Source organism: Urocampus carinirostris, chromosome 4, assembly GCF_059441175.1.
Source record: "Urocampus carinirostris isolate Australia breed hairy pipefish chromosome 4, RoL_Ucar_1.0, whole genome shotgun sequence".
Taxonomy (NCBI): Eukaryota; Metazoa; Chordata; class Actinopteri; order Syngnathiformes; family Syngnathidae; genus Urocampus; species Urocampus carinirostris.
The window spans coordinates 10,460,082-10,485,442 of NC_142352.1; the positions used below are offsets into that span (position 1 = coordinate 10,460,082).

General features: G+C 41.0%; 1 protein-coding gene across 3 annotated transcripts in view; it reads right to left on the minus strand.

The window, feature by feature from the left end:
• Positions 1-25,361, minus strand: part of adamts7 (ADAM metallopeptidase with thrombospondin type 1 motif 7) — a 223,794-nt gene that overhangs the window by 41,842 nt on the left and 156,591 nt on the right. For 2 of the 3 annotated variants that reach the window (XM_088333622.1, XM_088333621.1), the window contains exons 23-24: positions 17,228-17,390; positions 17,029-17,073 (exon numbers count right to left, since the gene is read on the minus strand). In XM_088333622.1, the coding sequence (XP_088189748.1) occupies positions 17,063-17,073; positions 17,228-17,390 (174 nt within the window). In that variant the 3' untranslated portion in view covers positions 17,029-17,062. The remainder of the gene's footprint in view (positions 1-17,028; positions 17,074-17,227; positions 17,391-25,361) is intronic. The other variant, XM_088333620.1, reaches the window with a different exon arrangement.

Genomic DNA, 25,361 nt, shown 5'->3' on the forward strand with positions numbered 1-25,361 from the left:
ACGTGATTGCATTAGAAGGGTGCAAAGACATCAGCTGCAGCTAAATATGTCTAATTTCCTGTGTATGCCTCTTTCCTTATTGGCTGTGTTTGACCCGCATTGTCCATAATCATCCCTGGAGCTTTGAGTGGCCCGATATAGACCGGTGATCAACAAGATGCGATGTGAAGCATCTTTCACGGCTGTTTTGAGGTGAGATGTGATGCGATGCAATTACTGAGAGGGTCAAGTATTTTAAACATCGCTATAGTTGCTGTTGTTTTCAAACGTTATGTTATTTGTGCAACCAGTACCAGTGTTCATTTCAGGACTCGAAATTGCTAATTAAGAAGCAAATTAAGTCAAAGTTACAGTGCATATAGGTAAAATGTCGAAGTAGAACGAAGTAGAGTAAAGTCAGTAGAGTTTTTCGAGAACCGGCTTCTTCGGCTCGGCTCACTAAAAGGAACCGGCTCCTTCGGGTCCCAAACGGCTCTTCAAGTTGTTTTGGCTTCTTTTATCCCTACACGACCAAATATTATGTAAAAGTGTGCACAAACTGACTTAAAGGAAGGGAGGGAAATAGAACAAAAAAGAAAAAAATACCAAAATGAAAAAGTAGTAAAAAGCTGAGAAAGAAAGAAACAAAAGGAAGAGAAAAAAGAAGGAAAAATTTAGAAAAAAGCCAGAAAAAAAGAAAAGAACAAAGTAGAACGAAGTTGAGTAAAGTCAGTAGAGTTTTTCGAGAACCGGCTTCTTCGGCAGTAGCTCAGGAGGTAGAGCGCTCGTCTTGGGATCAAGGGATCCCAGTTCGAATCCCGGCTCGTCCGTGTTACATGTCGAAGTGTCCTTGGGTAAGACACTGAACCTCTAATACCCCCAATAAGCAGGTTAGCGCCTTACATGGCTGCAAGGCCGCTATTGGGAAATGTGGAGCACATTGTATAAAGCGCTTTGGGAAGTCATTGACTTGAAAAGCGCTATATAAAAATGCAGATCATCATTTCATTTCATTCGGCTCGGCTCACAAAAAGAAACCGGCTCTTTTGGGTTCTAAACGGCTCTTTAGGTTGTTTTTGCTTCTTTCATCTCTATATGACCAAATATTGTGTAAAATTATGCACAAAATGACTTAAAGGAAGGGGGGGATAGAACAAAAAAAGAAAAAAAATACCAAAATGAAAAAGGAGTGAAAAGCTGAGAAAAAAAAAGAAACAAAAGGAAGAGAAAAAAGAAGGAAAAATTCAGAAAAAAAAGCCAGAAAAAAAGACAAGAAACAAACAAAGGAAAAAAAGTAAATAGAGATCAAAAAGAAAAAAGTAACAGCTAGGAAAAATTAAACACAATGAGATTTTTTTTAAAGGAATTAATTTTTTTTAAAAAAATACAGGGAAAAAGAAGAAAAAGTTTGTGTTGCATTCAAATAATTTCCAATTATACCAAGTCAATCATGTTGCCAACATTGTACTTCCACAAAAAAATGTGATTCAATACAGTTGTGTATCGTGCAACCGACTAAATAAGCCCCCCAAAATGTTAGTATTATGCGACAAAAGATACCACGAAAAAAAGAAATGGAAATCTTGTGAAAGTATTGTTGTAAAAACGAATGACGTTTGTAGGCCGTACAAGCTTTGCAATCCTACATGAGTCAATTCATACAAAAGTGAAAAATAATTTTGCATTGCCGGAAACTCAGCAAAATGTAAGTTGATGTCAAGTTTTGGACATGTTTAATAATGACTTAGTTGCCACACTTGGGATTGCTGTTGCTCACTGTTGTTTCAAGCGTTGCTCACCGACTTTGTGTGAACGCTCAGACTCGTGGAAAATTACAGGGAACATTGGTCCCAACAGAGCTCTATGGGTCCCCAAAATGTAGTGTTATCGAGATTGAAATTGCAAATCAGCGATAAATATATAAATAAATATATAAATCTATATATTCATTCAGTTTTAATCATCACACTTAATTGGTAATAGAAAGCAGTTATCACTTCAGATTTTTCAGTTCACAAAAATATTGTACATTATGCAAAATAATATTGCTGAAATATTAGTCTATATATTCATGCAGTTTTAATCGCTTCAGATTTTTCAGTTCCTATATTCTTCGTGGTTTGCCGTCCCGCCACAGTTGTAATGCCTTCTCAAGGTCCAATTGCAGCAACGGAATTTCCATAGCTAATTTGTGGTTTTTATCGTCATTGTGCCGATCCAATGTGCTTTTATGAAAGTTCGTATTGTGAAATGATTTATGCAATCCAGTTTTTTTTGTCACGCTGGGTGCACGCATCACAGAACATGTAGCCTCCATTATCATCCTCCTCATAGCATATCCAGGAATATAATTGAGTCCATTTTGGCAGAAAAGTCCTTTTTTTGCTAGGCGTATTCTTTTGTTTATCTTTCATCAAATCATTCGCATCAAAACATGTGTTTTCCTTGCCTTCGCGGTCTTCTGAAGAATTTCTCCGCCGTTGTTTCGTGCTGGAATTATTGTCGTTGTTACCACTTTCTGTATTATGTTTCGACTTATTACCGACACTGAAGAAATTACCAATTTTCTGTTGATTTGCACCTAATACCAACAATGACGTCATCTTGAAGCAACGAGATCTCGTTTGCCGAGATCGGCGCGAGACCAAAACAACAATGGCCGATCTGCCTGATGGCAAGTTTGGAGTGTGGTAAATCTTTGTTTTAAAAAAAAAAAAAAGTAATCGGGTAATAATGACAATTTGGTGTCAAAAAAGTTGCGTCCTGGGGACGCACGTTGATTTGACACAATGCGTCCCTAGCAAAAATGATGCTTCTAGGACGCAGGCAAACGAGAACACTGCAGTACAGTACTGCAACCTGGTTGAATTTCAAGGGTGGTGTAACCAGGGCCGTTGCTAGCCGTTTGAGTGCCCTAAGCACAAATGCTTTAAGGGCACTTTGCTTGCAAAATAACAAGAAGACTGAACTGATGCATGAACTATGAATGAACTTAGTTATTTATTTGGTCTCCTTAAGGCACAGGTGTCAAACAGGCGGCCCGCGGGCCAGATCAGGCCCGCTAAGGGATTGAATCTGGCCCGCGAGACAACACTCAGAGAAGCGCAAGAGAAAAACAAGCTGCAGGTTGAAATATGTCAACTAGATGTTGCCAAAGCCAGGTGCCTCTCACAAAGACACTGTACTTGTATTTATTTCTCTCTCTCTCCCTCTCTCTCTTCCACCCCTTTTCTCCCACTTGCCCTAACTTCCTTTTTTCCCTTTCTCTCTTTTCTCTTTCTCTCTTCCTACCCTTTGCACTTTCGTTTCTTTTTTCTCTCCTTCTGTCTTTCTATTTCTCTTTGGATTTCTTTCTTCCTCTCCCTTTCTTTTCCCCCTCTCTCACGACTTTTTATCTTTTGTTTCTCACGCACTCTCCCTCTCTCTCTTTTTCTTTTTTGTCCCGCCCTCTCCTTTTCCCTCCATCTTTCTTTTATTTCTTTATCTCTTTTTCTTTCTCTTTAATCTACTAGTCTGGCCCCTGACAGAATGTTTGTTCTATTGTGTGGCCCCCCGAGTTAAAATGAGTTGGACACCCCTGCCGTAGATCCTTAAAAAGTCTTAAAAGGCATTAAATTCATGCATCTGAAATTAAGGCCTTAAAATAGTATGAACATTGGTTTGAAATTGCCTCAAATTCATGTGGTGTTTTGATTGATTCAATTGTGTTTATTTTTTTTGTTGATTTGGTCTTAATTTAGATTTTAAAAAGCATTCAAACGTCTTTAAAAAGTCTAACGAAGTCAGAAAAATCTGTCCTCCTTTAAGATATGTTTTTATAAAACAAGGCAATATTTTATGTTTCGGTTTGTTGTGTTCTATTATGCAAGGTTTACAGCAGTGGTGTCAAACAGGCGGCCCGCGGGCTGGATCAGGTCATAGAAGCGCAAGAGAAAAACGAGCTGCAGGTTGAAAAATGTCCACTTGATGTGGCCAAAGCAAGGCGCCTCTGACAAATGCTATACTTGTATTTCTCACTCTCTCTGTCCTTCTTTTTCTATTTCTTTGTTCTTCTTTGTCTCTTACTATATCTGTTTACTTTCTTTTGATCTCTCTTCCTTTTTTCCTTTTTTCTCTCTTTCACTCTGTCTTTCATTTCCCTTTCTCTCTTACTTTTACCCTTCTGTCTGCCCTTCTGTCTTCCTCTTTCTATTTCTCTTTGGTTTTCTTTCTATCTCTTTCTTTCTATCCCCCTCTCTTACTGTTTGTTTTTATATCTTTTGTTTCACACATTCTTTCTCTCTCTCTCTCTCTCTCTCTCTTTCTTTCTCCCTTTCTCTCTTTGTCCCACCCTCTCTCTTTCTCTCCTCCTCTCTTTCTCTTATTTCTTTCTCTCTCTTTTTCTTTCCCTCTAATCTACTAGTCCGGCCCCCGAGAGTATTTTTGTTCTATCGCGTGGCCCCCGAGTTAAAATGAGTTTGGCACCCCTGCCTTAGGGAAACCTGTATCGAGGGGTTGGTGCAGCCAGTGTTAACGCAATGACTAATTTACAGCATCTAGTATTCCCAGCGGTCTTCCATCCAACTATTAACAAGCACTCAGCTTCCCGAAATCGAGCGTGCTCAGGGTGCAATGGCAAGAACTTTTCACACGATCTCAGTCACCAAACCAATCGGGTAACCCATGAAACGGATAACCGGGAGCTACAACTCGAGGGAAAGCATTATATTCGTGACTCCAGTATTTGAATCATCACCGGAACCTGGCTCAATCAGAGGATTCCTGATGCCAGTGTGCAACCTCTCTACATCGCTTTCCACACTGAAAGGAAAAGCTCTCCAATAATGACGATTGTATTTGTAGATCTTTAGTTGTTGTTTTGTGACAGTCATACATGTTTTATGTTACTGATATCTAATAAATACTTTGGGGGGTTTGACTACTTTAGTTTTGGGAATGCAACATACAGTGGAACCTCGGTTTTTAAATCGGAGTCCGAAGAAAAAAATTCGAGAAATTCTTGCTTCGTTGTTCGAACAAAAATCGGAGTTCAACGCCGGGGTGGATGTTTCGCATCACATTTTTTTACTCCTTTTAATTTTCTCAGGTGCAAATGCACCTCCAATACACTAGGGGACGTCCGAGATTAAACAAATGTGTAGCAAATGGGCCGAGTTACAGAATTTCACCACACCGATGAAGCTGCAGCCACCAGAGTCATCATGACTTTAAGGACACTGTCATGAACCACTTTCGAAAAGTGCTAAAAAGAAGGTAGAAGCAAGTGTCATTGGGTAGATATTTTAAGAGAAAAGAATATCCTGTAGCCGAGTCATCCGTAGCAAAGAGATTTGAACGTGTGAGCACCCCTCAGACAGAAGAGCTCCCCGAAGTTTTTATGGAAGGGGACTTTCCTTCCAAACAATAATTTTCCTTCCTCCTCCATCCCTCTCACCGTCCATCTGCGCCTTCTGCTGACAACCACAAAAGTAAAAAATCCTATTCATAATTCTTTTCTTTTCTTTATCCTTTTTTTATTTTTACACGTTCATGTTAGCGTAATCTTTCGTACGATTGGCCTGGGTTACATTTATGTTATTTGTGTCTTAAAGGTAAACAAAAAAAACATTCAGGGTGTTGGAACGGATTAAAACGATTTACATTATTTGTAATGGGAAAAATGATTTCTGTGTTCGAACAAATCGCTTTTCGAACAGGGTTCTGGAACGGATTATGGTCGAGAACCGAGGTTCCACTGTACGTGAAAAACAAAAGATTACTGTACACCCTGCCTGGAAAAGAAATGTGTCAGTATAGTACTGCTGAATTCAAGCTGAAAGGAGAAACAAGCAACCTGGAAGCAGCATGAAAGTCAAGTCAAGTCAAGTGATGTTTTTTTGTGTGGCCCTTAATCAGAAGAAGTCCCAAAGGGTTGCACAGACCACAGACTATTACAAACTACCATCCCTTGATTAAAAACCAACATGAGGACAAGGAAAAACTAAAAACCTCAGCCTTAGGAAAATAAAGAACCCTTGAGAAGGGACCGAACATGAGGTAATCCCCCTTCCAGGATAATTAGACCGCAATTGATGTTGCAAAACACAAACATCATCGAAATGAAATATACATCATACATAAGCTATAGTATATAGGTGTGTTTCAAGCCTAGATTTAAACAGTCCCACTGAGGTTGCAGATCTAATCTAATGTAGAAAGGTGAAGATGAAAACAATGTCAGACAATGGAAAACAGATTCATCACTGGAATTTTCACCAGAGGCCAAAAATGTGGACAGTGGATAAAAACATGAACAGTACCCAAAAATGGAGGTCTTCCATCGGTTTGAGGCCCAGAAACACCGGCTGTAGTAGATCAGCTAATTTGCGTGTGTGCTTCTTAAGGGTGGGTTGTGGGTATTGCGGGTGCTGGTTCATTGCATTTTCTGTTCAGCATTAGTCTGTTCTGTTTTGCTCTGTTCTGTTTTGTTTGATTCAGAGGAAACCTGTACTTGCCCATTCTGAGTGTAAGCCTGTTTTTGTTTTGTTTTGTCCCGGAGTTTTGGACAACTTTTATTTTGCTAAATAAAAGTACGGATCGTTAACGCGAATGAGTTCATCCTTCCTGCCTCCGTTCTGGTCCGGTCTCGTGACAGCATCCAATAAGTGTTCGTTTGTAATGTGCCTCCAAAGGTCGCCTTACAACTTTTCTTCTATTTCTTTAGGTATATACTATTTTAATGTAATTTGGTCATATGCGATGTAGGCTTATATTTGAGTATATACGGTATATTATTTGTGGCAGTTGTGTCTGGAAATTGGGGGTTATGTTATGAATCAGTCCCCACCAGTACTAAAGCCAAACCTACTCCCTTGCTACAGAGATAATTAATTATTCAAACATGGGAACATGAGAAAGAGTGTAATCAACACAGCCTGGAAAATCATCAGCTGCTCTCTGCCCAGTCTTGGAGCTTGTAATATAGCAAACGAGCCTACAACCTTATAAAGAACTATCACTCTAACCAACACCTCATTGACTTATTGCACTCTGGTAGACACAACAGGTTCCTTAAAACAAGAACTAATAGGCTCAGAGAATGTTTCTTCCCCAGGGCCATCACCACCCTAAACAAGCACACAAGACTGAAAAATATATAACTGGCCAGTTGCATTGAAAAATGTAAATATTATATCTTGACTTATGTGGGAATTTTGTTACTTCTAAATATTGTTTTACTCCTGTTCATTGCACAACTGTTAGGCTACACTATTTTTATTACGCTCATTTTGACTTTGGAAAGATTCCAAGCACTGCCTTGTTAATTATATCGCTTAAGGAATTTCAACTCCTTGCCCTGAAGAATTCTCGTGCCGGCGTGATGAAGGGGCCTATCGTGGAAGAAGAGCCGGAGCTAGCGAAGTGGCTAGCGGCGTTATAAGTCTTCGGTACCATCCGTAATCATGGTAAATGCGAACTCACGACCAAATAAGATCATCGAGTGCTGGTGGAAAACATCGAAGCGCACAGGGAGCGCAGTTGCTGTGTTTTGCGGAAACGTGGCTCACGTTTAGCATTCCGGACGCTAACGTGTAGCCACCCGGAGCTACCCGGCTTCAACGCCGCTAAACAGAGACACGAAAGCCGGGGGGAATCGGAGAGGAGACGGACTTGCTAACACGAGGTGGTGTATCCCTGGATTTTCACAAAGAAAAGTTTTCCATCTGCCGCAGGGATGTCGAACTTTTGGACTGGCGTGACGTCATCCACTCCGCTACAAGCACCCCTAGGGCATCATGTTCATCTGTTAATAAACAACGGGGTAGACTGCTGGAAGTGTGAATTTCCCTACGGGGATGAATAAAGTATCTATCTATCTATCTATTTATTCTGGAGTTCTTTTTATCTTCATTTTCTTTAGTCTTTCTTATGTGTTTATCCTGGGGTGCAGTGACAAATCTCGTTGCAAACAATGCTCACTAAATTGGTATTCAATGTGAATAAAGGCGATTCTAATTCCCGGAGCATGCAGAGTCAAATTACACAGCATGGAAAATGAAATTTAAGCGACAGAACAGAAGTGAATGACAATGGAGAGCGTTTGTCTTTGTTGCCGTGACTGACAGTGAAAAGGTAAGCATTGTCAGGCAAACGAATCAACGTTTGCTAGCACGTCCTTGCTACAATTCCAAGATGGCACTCCTTTATTATGGGAGCACATGCCACTAAGGCACTTCTGGGAAAAAGAAGCCCATTGTCAGATGCTCCTGTGCCATATGTATCGTCTATGTGTTTCACAAACTCGTCATTTTCATTAGAACGAGAGATTCTGCCCATCATTTCTTTGCTTCTTGAGAAATTAACCCCCCTGCAGAGACGATAATGGCACAACCGCATGGAAAATGGAACATTTTTCCACTTGCAACCCTGTTCACGTTTTCTCTTACATTCCATTAAATTAACAGAGTGAATAGAATTGGTATTTGAACCAAACCTAAATGTAATAGAAGAAAGGTGTTTTGTAAAAAGGAAATATAAACTCAAAGCAAGGATTTTATAGTGATGATTACTGATGCTGGTTTTTGCAGTGACACTGTAAAAAAACTTAATGAAATCGAAAATGGGGGATTGTCAAAACATATGAAACCCAATAAATGCTTCTATTTCATTAACTATAGTCATTTCTTTGCTTTAAATTCAGTATGATTGTTTTTCTCCTTTATTATATATTGGTTAGAGTTTGAAAATCATTCTCTTTATTGGATGTAAAATTTCTTCTTTATAGGTGGCATGAGTTGTTTGTGGTGTCCTTTAAAAGTTAGTACAGTAAAATCCAGACTATAGAGCGCACCTGATTGTAAGCCGCACCCACCATTTTTTAAGTGATTTGCCACTTTTGTACTTGCACAAGCCGCAGACTTGTGACACAATCACAAGTTTAACCCAGACCAGGCTGTAAGTTCCACGATTGTAACTAAATAAATAGTAGTCAATCTTAGAACCACAATCGGCATCGTGGATAAAAAATGATACCCGTAATTAACGTATGATGCAGACTTGTAAAGTCCGGGTCCCGTTGAGAGTAATCCAAGGAACCAAAATGTATATTTCCAAAGTGAAGGGTGGGAAAAATATATATCCGCTATTATCCGCTGATTGCACGCAAGCACTGGGAGAACATGCAAACTCCACACAGGAGGTTCGATCTCATCAACTCAGAACTGTGCCGCACACGCGCTAACCACTGCGCCGCCGTGCTGCCCAATCCAAGGTGTGTCCGAGTAAATTAAATTCTGTTGTTGAAACATTGGAGAACCTGGACAGTTTTGTACTCTTTTGAAAGGTAACACTCTGAAGTTTTGTCCCCACCTGAAATAATAATAATAATAATAATAATAATAATTTCCTTGTATTGTCATTCTGTGTACCAATGTACACAGAACGAAATGTCGATTGCACCTGACCCGTTTTAGCGGGCCGATGCAGCCGCAGCCAACAGAGGGCGCCGCCGACCACTTTTTAAGTCTTAGAAATGACTCGGCCGGGGCGCGGACCCCGACCTCCCAGTCTCAAAGCGGGCGCCTTACCATCTAGACACCACAAGTACTACTTGCAGACAGTAGACTGGAAAAAAAACCTGCAATTCGTCGAGAGTGGTGTCAATCAAAAGGTCAGAGTCTCGGGCCATATTAGTAATTATTTTACAAGTTTGTTTACCAGTAAAAGGAAATTACGGGGCAAAACAGAAGGAATACAACAGGGAACGTCTTACGACGTAGAAATGCGTTTAGGCAAATTCCGCTTGAACTATCGGCATTATCGTGTGTTTTTGAGTACCGCAAATTCCGGACTATAGAGCTCACCCGCTTATAAGCCGCACCCACCACATTTTAAGAGGAAAACCAATTTTGTACATACACAAGCCGCACCTGTATACAAGCCGCATGCGCCCACATTTAAACATGTAACACAAACACAAAATTAACCCAAACCCGACTTCAAGTCCCGCGATTGAAACTAAATGTTCCATCAATAAAGTCCACAGTCCAAAAATCACAGCCGGCAAAATGAACAGAAAATAATACCGGTACTTAAGGTTTGATCCGGACCTGCAGAGTCCGGGTCTCGTTGAAAGTAATCCAAGGAAAAAAGTGTGTATTTTCAAAGGTAAGGGTGGGAAAAATATATCAGATGAACACATTTACTCACGCAACTCCTTTTTTTTAAATCAACTTTTTACCCCCTTCTTTCCTTGTCTGTCCCTCACCTTTACCGGTCCCACTTAAACTCGGCACCCGTCGTTTGTTCCGCTCCCATTTTTCGTACACCCGTGCAAAACAAATCAGAATAAGTGTCTAAAATAAATACAAATAAATACATTACAAAAATACACGGTTGCAGATACATATTATACATGGGTTACACATATTTACAGAGAAAGACGGTACACCGAGAGATTTTTCAAAGCTTTAATAATACTAATATAGCTTTTACAGGGCAGTTAATGGTAGCAACACTTGAGCGCCGCTGGCGGCCGTTAGAAAAATTACATAAATTGGCCGCATCACTGAATAAGCTGCAGGATTGAAAGTCAGGGAAAAAAGTAGCGGCTTATAGTCCGGAATTTACGGTAAATACTTTACACGGTTAGATTCACTGGACAGTAGTGAATGCAATGAGATGAAAATCCTTTCATCAGCTGACTGTGAAACCTTTATTGGTGAGCTATACCTGCACATCTTTTCTCTCAGACGGTAAACGCGTAGTTTCTTTCAACTGGGCGGGTTTCCTTCTGCAGATGGATCTCTGATGTTTCGCGTCCTTGCAGTGATCGAACCACATCTTGCATCAGCAAAACTTTCTAAGGTGTCCCTGTATACAGTCACTGTAGCAGACATCATCTGATCGCTGTGCTTTGGACTCCCTCGCATCTCGCACCGAGGTCGGACCGGGGTTGCGCACGCAGTGGCCTGCGTTTTCTCAGTTTCTTCATCACCTCTGAGCTTCACTATGAATTCAGAAAATGTCATGGTCTCATCGCTTTACGTGAAAGAAATGACCGAGGGTTTGAATGTTTCAGGCAGGGCTTTCAACTCCATGGCAACGAGTAGGCTATCACTCAAAAACACATCTGCTTCTCTTAGCGCAGGTATGGCTTGTTCCGCTCAAAAAACAGAATCAGTCACTGTTTTGCTGCTTGTCTTTAGCAGAGTTGTCAATTCGGTGTAAGGGCAGATTGTATTGTATTGGGTTTTTGAGAGCTTCTGCACTCGGAGATGGCCCATGAACTTTGCTTCGTGTCTTTCTGTTAGTGAGACACCTTGACTCTTGCAGCGGTAGCATGCTGGGCCCTCAACTTCTTGACAATCGGCGGCTATGCGTGGGCTAAAACATTGAATTGACATACAGGAGGAATCAAAACACTCGTGCGTTCGAGTGGCAACCAAGAATTTTATTTACAGGGTCATACATACTGTATACACAACAGGGTTGGGTAGGATGACTTTAACTTGATTACTTTCAATTACTTTTGGATTACTCCAATACCAAAATATGCTAATAAAAGACAAAATAAACTAAATATGAATACAATTATGACTCACAACACGTGATAAGCTTTCTCTCCTAGCTTTGATCTCTTTGATCTTCGGAAAAACGAACATAAAGTGGGACAGAAACAAAATGAAAATAAATCCAAACAGCTTGCCAACATTATTTTTGCCGTTCCATGTATTCCGTTACTCCCCAAGCCTGCACAAAATTTGGTCATTTTATTCATATTTAGTTTCTTTTGTCTTATTAGCATATTTGGTATTGGAGTAATCCAAAAGTAATTGAAAGTAATCAAGTTTAAGTAAGCCAACCCAACCCTGATATAGAAGGGATTTCATGCTATTAAGAAAGCATAGGGTCGAAGGCAGCACGGCGGCGCAGTGGTTAGCGCTTGTGCGGCACAGTTCATGTCATGGGAACCTGTTGTGGGTTCAAATCCAGCTCCTGACTTCCTGTGCGGAGTTTGTATGTTCTCCCCGTGCTTGCGTGGGTTTCCTCCGGGCACTCCGGTTTCCTCCCACATTCCAAAAACATGCATTTCAGGTGAATTGTCCGGTCCAAATTGTCCCTAGGTGTGAATGAGCGAATGAGTTGTCTGTCCCTGTGTGCCCTGCAATTGGCTGGCAACCAGTTCAGGGTGTCCCCTGCCCACTGCCCGGGGATGGCTGGGATAGGCTCCAGCCCCCCTGCGACTCCAATGAGGATAAGCGGTATGGCTAATGAGATGAGATGAGGGTCGAAGGTGTGTCACTCGAACCCACTCACTCAATCAAACTCAGCAGGGAGAGCACACAATAGTCCAGCAATACCAATGTCAATTTTGATAAATATCCAAAGGTTGATAAATTTGTATTTCTTTTACACACTTCAAGGGTTTGGAAACTTTTTCACCCAAAGAGCGATACTAGCAAAATATTCTGATCCTTTTTTTTTTGAGAGAGCCACTCCATATTTTATAAGAAAACATTTAACAAAACCGCCAAGCCCAGTCTCCATACAAAAGGTAATTGTTCGGCACATTTTATTTCACTGTGTGATATAAGATGATAGACCCTGTGTCATGATGACTGATTAGTATCACCTGTGCCTGCTTGTTGGCGCCAACTGCTGCGGGCTACCTGATAGGTTCCCTGTCCTTTTTTAAGCCCCGTCCTTTCACTTGCCTGTTTTCAGTTCGTCAACGAACCTCTGTTTTTACAAGGCAATCACTTTGACTCTGACTCCTGTCGGTCCCGCTATTTGCACTAGTTTTTCCACCCGTCTGTTCCTGATCTCCACGTTTGTCTCCAGACCTGTTTTTTGACCCCGACTACGTTTGCTCTCGCGTCCCGGCTTACGACCCGTTTTTGCTCCCGACCGCGTTTTTGTTCTCCTGGCCTGGCTATCGACCTGTTTTTCCGTCCTCGACACCACCATCTCCCGCTCCGGAAAATCCATTTCCGTATTTGGAACACGATCTGATCGTGTGAGCGGCTTGCTTTCCGAGTCCAGCGAGCACTGGATCTCGGGCTCTGCCCTTCCTGTTCAATAAACTTGTGGTTAACGATACGCATTTGGGTCCTGATTCCGTTCTGGTCGTGACACCCTGTGTCCCATATCAACAATTATACCACTTTAAACTCCCGCTGAGCAAGGTACAAGCAGTTTTCATAAAATGTCACAAAATACTGCAAAGGAAACGGCTGTCCAGTATTTCCTTACAGCGCTGTGGGCGCGTGCCAGAGAGAGGGTAGCGAGCTGTGTGAGCTTTGATTTCATCTTGGCCCATATGTATTCATAGAAAAAGCCATATATGGTTAGCGAGCCAAGGATTCCTGACCCCTGCCCTACCTATTAATCACCGCCTTGTCTGTCTGGCATTTTGCTGCTGCCAAGTGCCGACTTGGCAATGTTTATGTTTACATTAGACAATACAGTGCTATCTAGTGGTCAAATATTACACAATGTACCTTTAACTAAATGGATACAATTATTATTACTACCGTAAATTCCGGACTATAGAGCGCACCTGCTTATAAGCCACACCCACCACATTTTAAGAGGATAACCGCTTTTGTACTTACACAAGGTGCTACGTATATAAGCTACATGCGCACACATTAAAACATTTAAAACGATCACAATTTTAACTTTGAGTTCAGCGATTGTAACTGTATATAAAGTACATATTCCAAAAACCACAGCCGGCAAAATGGACAGAAAATGATACCGGTACTTGAGATTTGATGCAGACCCGCAGAGTCCGGGTGCCCGTTGAAAGTAATCCAAAGAAAAAAGTGTATATTTCCAAAGGTAAGGGTGGGAAAAATATATATCCACTATTGTCCGCTGTGTCCACAAACACGTCTCACCTTTACTCCACTTCCCGTCAGCCCGTGTTTGCCCCGCTCCTTCTTTTTGATTCGCCCGTGGAAAACATATCAGAATAAGTCTCTAAAATAAAAACTTTACAAAAATATACAGTTGCAAATACATATTTCACTGGGTTACACATATTTACAAAGAACGACGGTACACCAAGAGAGGTTTTCTAAGCTTTAATAATATTATAACTTTCATCCCAAACCATGCCTGTGAAGGGTAGTAAAACGCTACGGTAAACGGCTCTGTTAAAAAAAAAAACCATACCATACTTGTAGTAATCACGGTAAACCGTCCTCATCTTCCTCCTTATAACTGACATCATCAAAGTCATCTTCCCCAGTATGAAAAAGGGACTGTGTCAGTTAGACGTCATCCCACGCTCCCTTACTCAAAAACACGCTTATAACACGCTCGCAAAGTGAAGTTTACGTGCAGTAGCTCTGTTTCCTTCTTTATCGGACTGCTCGTTTGCTCTTAGCTTGAAAGCTGCGTCATGTGCCTTTCTTTTGGCAATTTGCATGGTGAGGATATTTCTAAGCTAATTTAATTTGTGCACAAGCTAAGAAGTTGCAGTCTTCCTCGGCGCATATATTCCACCGGTCTAAATCTTACCTTTGGAAAAATTGCATAAATTGGCCGCATCACTAAATAAGCCGCAGGGTTGAACGTTTGGGAAAAAAGTAGCGGCTTATAGTACGGATTTTATGGTATTATAAATTGGATTGTGTGATACCTGGAAGATTGGGTTATGCATATGAAAGGAGGCCAAGTGGAGTGAAGGCAGTGTATGCTAATGCAAGTTAGTAAAGGTAATGTGCTTCCAGTCTGTATGGGTATATTGTTAAACGTCATGCATATTCATCTACATTTGCATAGTGGCACAATTCAGTTTAAAACTTGTTCTGTGGAAGTAATTGTCCCAATACGTCCAATTTTCGATTTAGTTCAACACATTTTTGTAAAAAATTAAAAATTAGCCCTCAAAATAGAATATTGCCCACCTGTAATACAAATGGGACTGAGGCAATTGCATGCAATGGACAAACAAATTGAAGTGGACAGCAAAATATTCAATGAATATTCAAATATGTTAATGTTTTTGTTTAATTGGAAAGACATTTAATTTGCAGCAATCAAAATAAGAAAAACATGCACGCAGAATGTCCATTTGAAGCTGTAAAATATAATGAATTAGCAATTATACTTTCAGGTTAGCAAGTGGCCTGCACCTCGAACCATTGTCGTCTTCTCTTTTACATATTTACTGCGCTATGCAGGCCGTAGGGAGCATTTGGTTTGCATTTATTCATAAAATCTATATTGTTAGGATAAACCCAGAGAGTCGCTTTTCTGGGTAAATCATTCAATGTGCTGTATATTTGACACCTCTGCTCTAAGCACTCTCTAGGAATTCCAATGAGAACCTGGATTCTGGTCTAAGTATGTTTGAAAAAGCATCTCCAGTTCAATCAGGTTTAATGGTTTTCAAGCATGGACAGCCCACTCTAAATCGAAATACCGTGACTTGTTCTCAACTCTGCACTGAACATTGACAAATGTAAAATCCCCTAGTGTAACTCGGTCAAAAATTTAGGTATTACATTTGGCCCTAATGAGTCCTTCCAGGGGCAGCCCGGCGGCGCAGTGGTTAGCGCGTGTGCGGCACAGTTCTAAGGTCTTGGGAATCTCCTGTGTGGGTTCAAATCCAGCTACCGGACTTCCTGTGCAGAGTTTGTATGTTCTCCCCGTGCTTGCGTGGGTTTCCTCCTCCCACATTCCAAAAACATGCATTTCAGGTGGATTGGCCGGTCCAAATTGTCCCTAGGAGTGAATGAGCGAGCGAGTTGTCTGTCCCTGTGTGCCCTGCGATTGGCTGGCAACCAGTTCAGGGTGTCCCCTGCCCACTGCCAGATGATTGCTGGGATGGGCTCCAGCACCCCCGCGACCCTACTGAGGATAAGCGGTGCAGCTAATGAGATGAGATAATGAGGTGTCCTTCCAAGTCCATGTTAAGCATATTATGAGAACAGCTGTTTTCCATCTTCAAAACATGGTAAAAATTCGCCCTATAATGTCTCAGTTTGATGCTGAGATTATAATTCATGATTTTGGTACCTCTGGTCTCGATTAATGTAATGTACTATTCTGTAATCTCAAGAACCTGCAGCGAAGCATCTTGCCTGATCACATGACTCCAACATTAGCTCCCTGTCAGTTTAAGATGTGATTTTAAAGTTCTGTTGGTACTATACAAAATTATGCATGGACTCGCCCCCGCATACCTTTCAGATTTAATTTCCCCCTATGTTCCGATCCGGAGCCTTCGCTCTGAAAATGTTGGTCTACTGGTAATCCCAAGAGCCAAGAAGAGAAACACAGGTTCAAGAGCGTTCTCCATTCGAGCCCCGGTGTTGTGGAATGCTCTGCCCCCTGATGTTCGTTCTGCAACCTTAGTGGAAGTGTTTAAATCTAGGCTTAATACACATCTATATTCTATAGCTTATGAATGACCTATATTTCATGTTGATGATGTCTGTGTATTGCAACATCCATTGCAGCCTGGTCATCCTGGAAGGGGGATTACCTCATGCGTGGTCCCTTCTCAAGGTTTCTTACTTTTCCTCATGCTAGATTTTTGAGTTTTTCCTTGCCCTCATGTAGGCTTTAGATAAGGGGATGGTGTAATAATAGTCTGTAATAGTATGTAATCTGTACAGCCCGTTGAGACTTCTTGTGATTAATGGCTATACAAATAAACATGACTTTTCACTTGACTGTGGGTAGAGAGTGTTTGTCTCGGAATGCTGTTCTGCAAAGCATACTGCTCCTTGTTTCTGCAAATACTAAAAAAAATAATTTCACTTCTTAATAAATATTACTGTGTTTGTCTGATTTATTGGAAAAATCAATGATTTACGGAATTAAGGAGGATCTTAATTAACGATCAGTGGTACCCAAACAAGCCTCATCTATAGTGAATTTGGATGCCCTCGTGCTCTCATCTACATTTTGCTTTAAACAGCTACAAACATCTGGCAAGGAATCACACATGTGATTCTGGCACTTGAAATCTAATTCCGCAGTTCTTCACAAATAGTATGAGAAGAGGACTAGTGAGCATGCAACATATGGTATGATTTAGAAAAATATTACCATGGAATTATGTGCATGGCAGGTTCTGCTGCTTTTATGTGTCACCTGTAAAATAGGTAATATGCACTTCAACCTCCTTTGGCGTCAAATATTTGGTTATCATAGCAGTACAATTAAGTTGACATTCAGTAAATAAGGTTTACTTCTGTAAATATACTTGATTTCAACTGAAAGCAGGCTTATAAAACACAATTCTCACCTGAAGCCTCCTTGTGACACTTATCCAAGTTGCACTCCTGTGTGCTCGCCGGTTGCACATCGTGGTCACACAGAGTGGGATCCAGTTCTTCTTCACTCTCAGCTTTTGTGTTTAAACATTTGATGAGTCGCTTGCGCACTCCACCGCCGCAGGAAGCTGAACACTGAACGGGGGGAATTTGTCATCCATTAATTACATATCCTGCATTTCAAAGATTGTAGGAAGTGATGGCATTGCTATGGGGCTGCTTATAAATAAAAAAGATTGATATGCAGTTGTGGAGCGAGGGTCCCCCAGGAAATAAATAATTGGGGGCCCCGGTAAGGGGGGTGGGGGTAAGCGTTGGCATGGGGCATGAAAAACAGTCATGCATCATGAAGAGTTAAGATTAATTTTGTTTCAAACAACTTGTTGAAACAACAGAACATCATTCCATTGCTGTTTAGTACCGTAAATTCCGGACTATAGAGCGCACCTGATTATAAGCCGCACCCACCACATTTTAAGAGGAAAACCGTTTTTGTACTTACACAAGGCGCACCTGTATATAAGCCGCATGCGCCCACATTAAAAAAATGAAACACAAACACAAAATTAACCCAAACCCGACATTAAGTCCCGCGATTGAGACTGAATGTCCTTCATTAAAGTACACAGTCCAAGATTCACAGCCGGCAAAATGAACGGAATATGATACCGGTACTTAAGGTTTGATGCAGACCTGCAGAGTCCGGGTCCTGTTGAAAGTAATCCAAAGAAAAAAGTGTATATTTCCAAAGGTAAGGGTGGGAAAAATATATATCCACTATTGTCCGCCGCATCCACAAACACGTCTCACGTTTACTCCACTTCCCGTCAGCCCCCGTGGTTTTCGCCCCTTCTTTTTTATTCGCCCGTACAAAACATATCAGAATAAGTCTCTAAAATAAATACATTACAAAAATATACAGTTGCAAATACATATTATACATGGTTACACATATTTACAAAGAAAGACGGTACACCGAGAGAGTTTTCAAAGCTTTAATAATAATAATATAACTTTCATCCCAACTCGTGCCTGTGACAGGTAGCAACACGCTTTCAACACAGTAAACAGGTTTGTTACAAAAACATACCGTACTTGTAAAAATCACGGTAAACTGTCCTCATCTTCCTCCTTAGAACTGAAGCCATCAAAGTCGTCTTCCTTAGTGTCGGAAAGAATCGTTGTCATATAGACGTCGTCCCACACTACCATCCACTCCTGATTCTGTGCCCTCCTCTCCGACCGGCTTTTCGGAACCCGTTGGTGATGGTGGATTTTTTGATGCTGCCCCACGATGTCAGGATCCACTGGCAGACTTGCGAAAAAGTTGCCTTTCGCATGCGGCCAGTTTTAGTGAAAGATTTCTCGCCGCTAGTCAAGCCAAGAAGTTGCAGTCTTCCTCGGCGCATATATTCCACTGGTCTAAATCTTACCTTTTTGTACTCGAGCGCCGCTGGCGGCCATTAGAAAAATTACATAAATTGGCCGCATCACTGAATAAGCCGCAGGGTTGAACGTTCGGGAAAAAAGTAGTGGCTTATAGTCCGGAATTTACGGTAGTTGCAATCGTATTAGCCGGCTGAAGATTGCCTATATCAGGGGTGTAAAACCCATTCTAGTTCAGGGGCAACATGGGGAAAACACAATCTTGTGGGGGGCGGACTAGTGGATTAAAGAGGAAGAAATAGAGAGAAAAACAAAAAGAGAGAGGTAGCAAGAGAGAGTGAGAGAGAGAAGCGGAGAGAGGGGGAAGGAGTGAGAGAAAGAGAAAGACAGAAACAGTTGAGAGAAAAGAGATATAAATAAGGGGGCAGCGCGGCGGCGCAGTGGTTAGCGCATGTGCGGCACAGTTCATGTCTTGAGAACCTCCTGCGTGGGTTCAAATCCAGCTCCAGACTTCCTGTGCGGAGTTTGTATGTTCTCCTCGTGCTTGTGCGGGTTTCCTCCGGGCACTCCGGTTTCCTCCCACATTCCAAAAACATGCATTTCAGGTGAATTGGCCGGTCTAAATTGTCCCTAGGTGTGAATGAGCGAGCGAGTTGTCTGTCCCTGTGTGCCCTGCGATTGGTTGGCAACCAGTTCAGGGTGTCCCCTGCCCACTGCCCGATGATTGCTGGGATGGGCACCCCCGCGACCCTACTGAGGATAAGCAGTGTAGCTAATGAGAGAGATGAGAGATATAAATAAATAAATACAGCAAGGGTTACTTTCCTCTTGCGCTTCTCTTGGCATTGTCACCTTTTCTTGGCGTTGTCTTGCGATCCAGATTAAAACCCTTGGACCCCGATCAGGCCTGCGGGCCGCATGTTTGTAACCCTTAGCTTATAAGGACTCAGGCAGTTTTTTTCAAGGAGTGTGCAGTGAGACTTTGTCGAGCGTGCCAAATGAAATTTCTCCATTTTATCATGCATTTCTGGATTTTTCTTTTTAGTTTATCTCTCTCACAGTGGACATGCACCGACAATGAAAATTTCAGACACCTCCATGATTTCTAAGTGGGAGAAATAGCAAAATAGCAGGGTGTTCAAATACTTTCTTCACTGTATGCAGTGTTCATTTTACCTCTGAAAATTGATGGGTCCCGGGGACTCGCATGCTCAAAAATCTGTGGGTCCCAACAGAGATCTAGGGGTCCCCAAAATTTAGTGTGCTACATGCACTTACAAACTGTCGTATTTTCCCTTACAAAATTATATATTTTTAAACATGTTTATTTATGTAGTTTAACATGTTATATTGTACATGTGTTTCCTTATATCATATACAGTATATTGTTAATGAACATTTTGTTGTGAGACACTGAGTTGCTCGACATGAATGAGGTTTATTATAAAAAAAGTTAAAAAATGAAGTCGCTTGGACGTTCACTGGTGAAGGAAAAAATACATGCAAATATAATTAAGTAGAATAATACATTTTCTTGTTCAAATTATTAATTCATTTTCTGCATTAAATTATTGTTGGTAATATACTGATTAAAAGGGATCACCACAAACCTGTCTTTTTTCATTTTCTCCTTTTATACTTCCTTTTTTTCTTAACTTCTTTATACAACATAATCATTCGTAATATAATGCATCAAAGCCAGTGAGCCGTTTGAGAGCCGGCTCTTTAATGAGTTGAGCCGAAAAAGCCGGTTCTCTAAAAAGAGACGGACTACACAACTCGAACTCGAGATCGCCGTGCAGACAAAAACTAGAACCTCGAGACCAAAACAACAATGGCGGATCTACCTGACAAAAACTTTGGAGTGCGGTAAATCTTTGTTAAAAAATGCTAATGACAATTTTGTGTCCCAAAAGTTGCGTCCCGGGGACGCACGTTGATTTGACACGATGCGTCCCCTGCAAAAATAATGCGTCTAGGACGCAGGGACGCGGGCAAACGAGAACACTGTGCATGTATTCTTTATGTCTCAGTAGTTACACTTTTACATTTAATGGTTTTTGTGCATGTTCAGACAGTTAAAATGGCCGTTCAAATCCTTTACAATAATAAAAACCATAGTACTTTGTAAAGAAAAGCCAACCAGTCTTTTCTTTTAAGACAATTAACATTTTTAGCACACTAAAGTAAGCCTGGAACGTATGCATTTATGGTAACACTCTCTAAGATTGAAATCAGGTTAAAGCCTTTCACAATCTAATATCTTCATATCACCCCTCTTATACAGCAGCACAGCCACAAACAACTCTTATCACACTCTACTCTTTTGTCCCTTTTCCCTTTCTTCTTTCACTTTCAGTCAATTCTTTGTTGATACAAGAAGCACTGTGATTAAGGTGCAACATGTTGGGGAAGGGTGTATTTTAGATTCTCTATTGTCATTGCACCTTGGGACTCCTAAAGTATGCAGTTTGTGTCGAATCAGTTGGCCCACTGGCGGCTCCTGTTGCCCCCGAGCAATTATTTGTCTGGTTTGCGTATTTTGAAGCCTCCGTTGCTGTGTGTTCAGTCATTATTTGGTAGGAATGAGTAACAGTTTGGTTCAAGATGTCGCTCAAGCAGAAGAAGAGAGCGCTCGGGGATTTCATTAATTAGCTTATCTATATGTATGACAGCAGTTGCAATTAGATTTCTCAAACCCCGGTTTCTTATACATACTACGAACTATAATCGAGGATATTGGAAGATATAGTAGGACTGCAATCAGGCAGGCAATACATGAAAAAGAGAGCGTAAATAAGGCGACATTCAAACGTGTCCTTGCTTTTGGGGCTTTTTAGTAATCTCTAAATATTGGACCACAGAACGCAGGGTTTTATAAGAGATTTGTTGGGCTGTAGTTGAGCAGTGGGCCTAAAATAAATATGTATTTGAAGTATGTAGCGCCGCTGCCTGAATTTAAGAAGGATTTGGGCCGTTTTTGCTTTTCTCATCCTCAGAATCCTTCCTTCTCTCAACTTAAGCCAGGAAAAATCATGTCATTCAAACCATTTATTTTTGTGTGTTTTTGTATATATATTTATATATATATATATATATTATATATACAAAAACACATCTTGGCTTATGGTGACACAATAGGTTTTTGTGGCTCCACTTATGTGACTCACGCATTAAGATGGTAAATGGTAAAGGTAAGCCATAGAAGGCCCTTAACTGCTTATCAGGGGCAGTTTATTTCAAGCCAGGAATTGAACCTGCAACCTCTTTGGTCCTGAGACGACAGCTCTACCTCCTGAGCAGGGTTGGGTAGGGTTACTTTAACTGGATTACTTTCAATTACTTATGGATTACTCCAATACCTCCCATCTCATCTCATTAGCTACACCGCTTATCCTCAGTAGGGTCGCGGGGGTGCTGGAGCCCATCCCAGCAATCATCGGGCAGTGGGCAGGGGATACCCTGAACTGGTTGCCAGCCAATCGCAGGGCACACAGGGACAGACAACTCACTCGCTCATTCACACCTAGGGACAATTTGGACCGGCCAATTCACCTGAAATGCAAGTTTTTGGAATGTAGGAGGAAACCGGAGTGCACGGAGGAAACCCACGCAAGCACGGGGAGAACATACAAACTCCGCACAGGAAGTCTGGAGCTGGATTTGAACCCACGCAGGAGGTTCCCAAGACATGAACTGTGCCGCACATGGGCTAACCACTGCGCCGCCGTGCTGCCCTACTCCAATACCAAATATGCTAATAAAAGACAAAAGAAACTAAATATGAATAAAATGATGACTCACAACACGTGGTAAGCTTTCTCTCCTGCCTTTGATCTCTTTGATCTCTGGCAAAACTGACATAAAATGCGACAGAAACAAAATGAAAATAAATCCAAACAGCTTGCCAACATCATTTTTGCCGTTCCATGTATTCCGTTACTCCCCAAGCCTGCACAAAATTTAGTCTTTTTATTCATATTTAGTTTATTTTGTCTTTTATTAGCATATTTGGTATTGGAGTAATCCAAAAGTAATTGAAAGTAATCCGGTTAAAGTAACCCTACCCAACCCTGCTCCTGAGCTACTTCCTCCCCAAGATGAAAACGGCCAAATTCAAGAAGTTTTAGGGACTTGCAAAGCCAATCTTCCGAATAAAAAGAAAGTATCTAACTTGAGTCATGCATTTTTAAGAGCCACAAATATATTAGCCATTAATTTGCGAATTTTAATCTTGCATGTGCATTTATCAAGTCATATGACTGTTGGATCTTGCGTAAAACACAAATATATATATTTTTCTTAAGACAGATATCTACAAATATAGGTGTTGGGTGAAAATGACAGTAATACTTAATCCCTGCACTAGTACCGTACACATTTCGTAGTGCCTTGTTTAGGTGTAGCATGCACCGGTCCATTTGGGTGCGACCAATAGGGGGCGGTGAAGCTTCATAGAACAATGCCGTAGAAACTAATGCCAGCAGCAGTTAATCAAGAAGGAAGAAGAAATTCAATGGCAAAGTCCAAACCATCATAGGCCAGTGGCTGTGTCATTTCTAAGCAGACATCTTAAGGCACATGGCAACAATTTTAAGCATCTACAAGCGCTTCACCCAAATTAAAGCAGTTTTCAATCCCTGAAAACACAACCTTGAAATTTAAGTAATTTTAGAAACCTAAGGCTCGCAAGCCAGATATGGCTCTTTTCATTTGGCTCTGAGATAAAATGCTACAGTTGCAATTCTAATTATCATAAGCTCAAAGTAGATTTGTGTGTGCATAGCTGAAGAAACGCTGCTAATAGCAGCTGTATAGATATAAGGCACAGATTCAAATGCAGTATACAGTCAAGGTGTCACAGCAACAGACTTTTCACTGTTGAGACACTTTCTAATGAAAACCCGCAGAGCAAACTGTAAACACCCCAAAACACCAGCCAAGCACACAGACCAATTTGATTGGGTGTGCGGTACAAGTACCCGAATCACGGTAGGAGGAGTGTTGCATTCAATCCGCTTCACCACTAGGGATATGGGTGACAGATGAAAAGGCATCGGGTCTTATCTCATTAGCATACTATTTTTAGTCATCTTACCAGATATGCCATAGTAGAGAGAATATTGTTAATTTTTTGCTCAGCTCAAACTAATTGTAAGTGATAAACATATTGAATATGTGCGGCCATGCGTTCATTATATTTTTTAGGACCTCGCGCAATACCCTTGTCTTCATTCAGTTAAGAACGACCGAATTACTTCCAACAATGCCCTTATTGTCATTCAGTTCAGAATGCATTATAACCTTGACCAGAGGAAAAAAATAAACAATTCAGGAGCACTGCAATCTTGGGAGTTTGCAAATTGGCTGTACCACGGACTGGTTTAATATTCTTGCGACCAGGCCCCAAAATGACTACAACTTGTTCCAGAGACTAAAAGTAGTTTTATGATGAGCTAATACCTTTTCATGTGTTGTCTGTATCCCTAGTGGTCTAGTGGTTCGGGGAATTCTGAGCCGCAATCTGGGTTCGATTCTCTTGGCATCCAATGTTATATATTCCGACTAGGAGTGGGCGTTCCTGGAAATTTTAGCATCGATCCGATCTAAGTAAATACAGGGTAGTATTAATCGATACAAATCTGATACTGATACTTTTTTTGCTTGGAAATGTCATGATCATTAAATAATTGAGCAACTCTTCCTTTGAGTTAATTTATGATTACGATAAGCACAGCTCGGAGATTTTAGACTTTAGAAAATTTTTGAATTTTTATCAAATAATTACCATGCAAACTTTAAAGGGACAGTGTGTATTATTAAGCACCTCTAGTGGTAAAAAACATTTGTTAATAAAAAATATATACCTGTTTAAATCATAAGCAAAATTACATGAACTGTCGTACAAATCTGGATTATTTTTTAAATACTTCTAGGTTTTAAAATTAGCATTTATTTGACAGAGCACAAGCCTCACCAAGATGAAGCTGACAACATTGTCGGCTATTTTACTGCTACGGGTACCCAAAAACCTCAAAAAGGCTGGGCAAAAAAACTGAGAAGAAACATGGTGAATTTTGGACACTTTGAGTCTTCGTGGTTGGCATTATTCCTTGTTCTTTTTAGCAATTGGATTCCGTTCCACTAAATGATACAGCAACATCTAGTTGTCAAATGATACACACTGGTTCTTTAACAGTAAGTAAAAAGTGTTGGCCCCCCAAAGAACTTTTTGTAATATTACCGTATTTTCCGCACTACAAGGCGCACCTAAAAGCCTTTATTGTTTTCAAAAGCTGACCATGCGCCTTATAATACAGTGCGCCTTATATATGGATCAATATTAAGTCGCAAGGTCTCGCAACATGGGCTAGCAGCCGCCGACTAGATTTTTCCTCGTAGGCGATGTGGTCCGCGGTGTATGCTGGGATACATATGCCGGCGTTTCATTTCCCAGCCAATGTGTCAATCATCATTTGAATCGATCACTATTGGCTAAAGTTATTCGGAGGTAAAGGGGGCGGATCCTTTTTATCATTTACAGGCTCGCATAGGCTAAAGGGGCAAAACAAAGCCTGAAATTGGCCGAAAAAGATGAATGTGAATAGCAAGTTTGGTTGAATACGGCATAGAAAAAACATGTTTTACCATTCTGTATTTGTAAATATTTTACTCTCCTGGATTTACTACACTCACGGTTGTAAGAAGACCATGGTTACG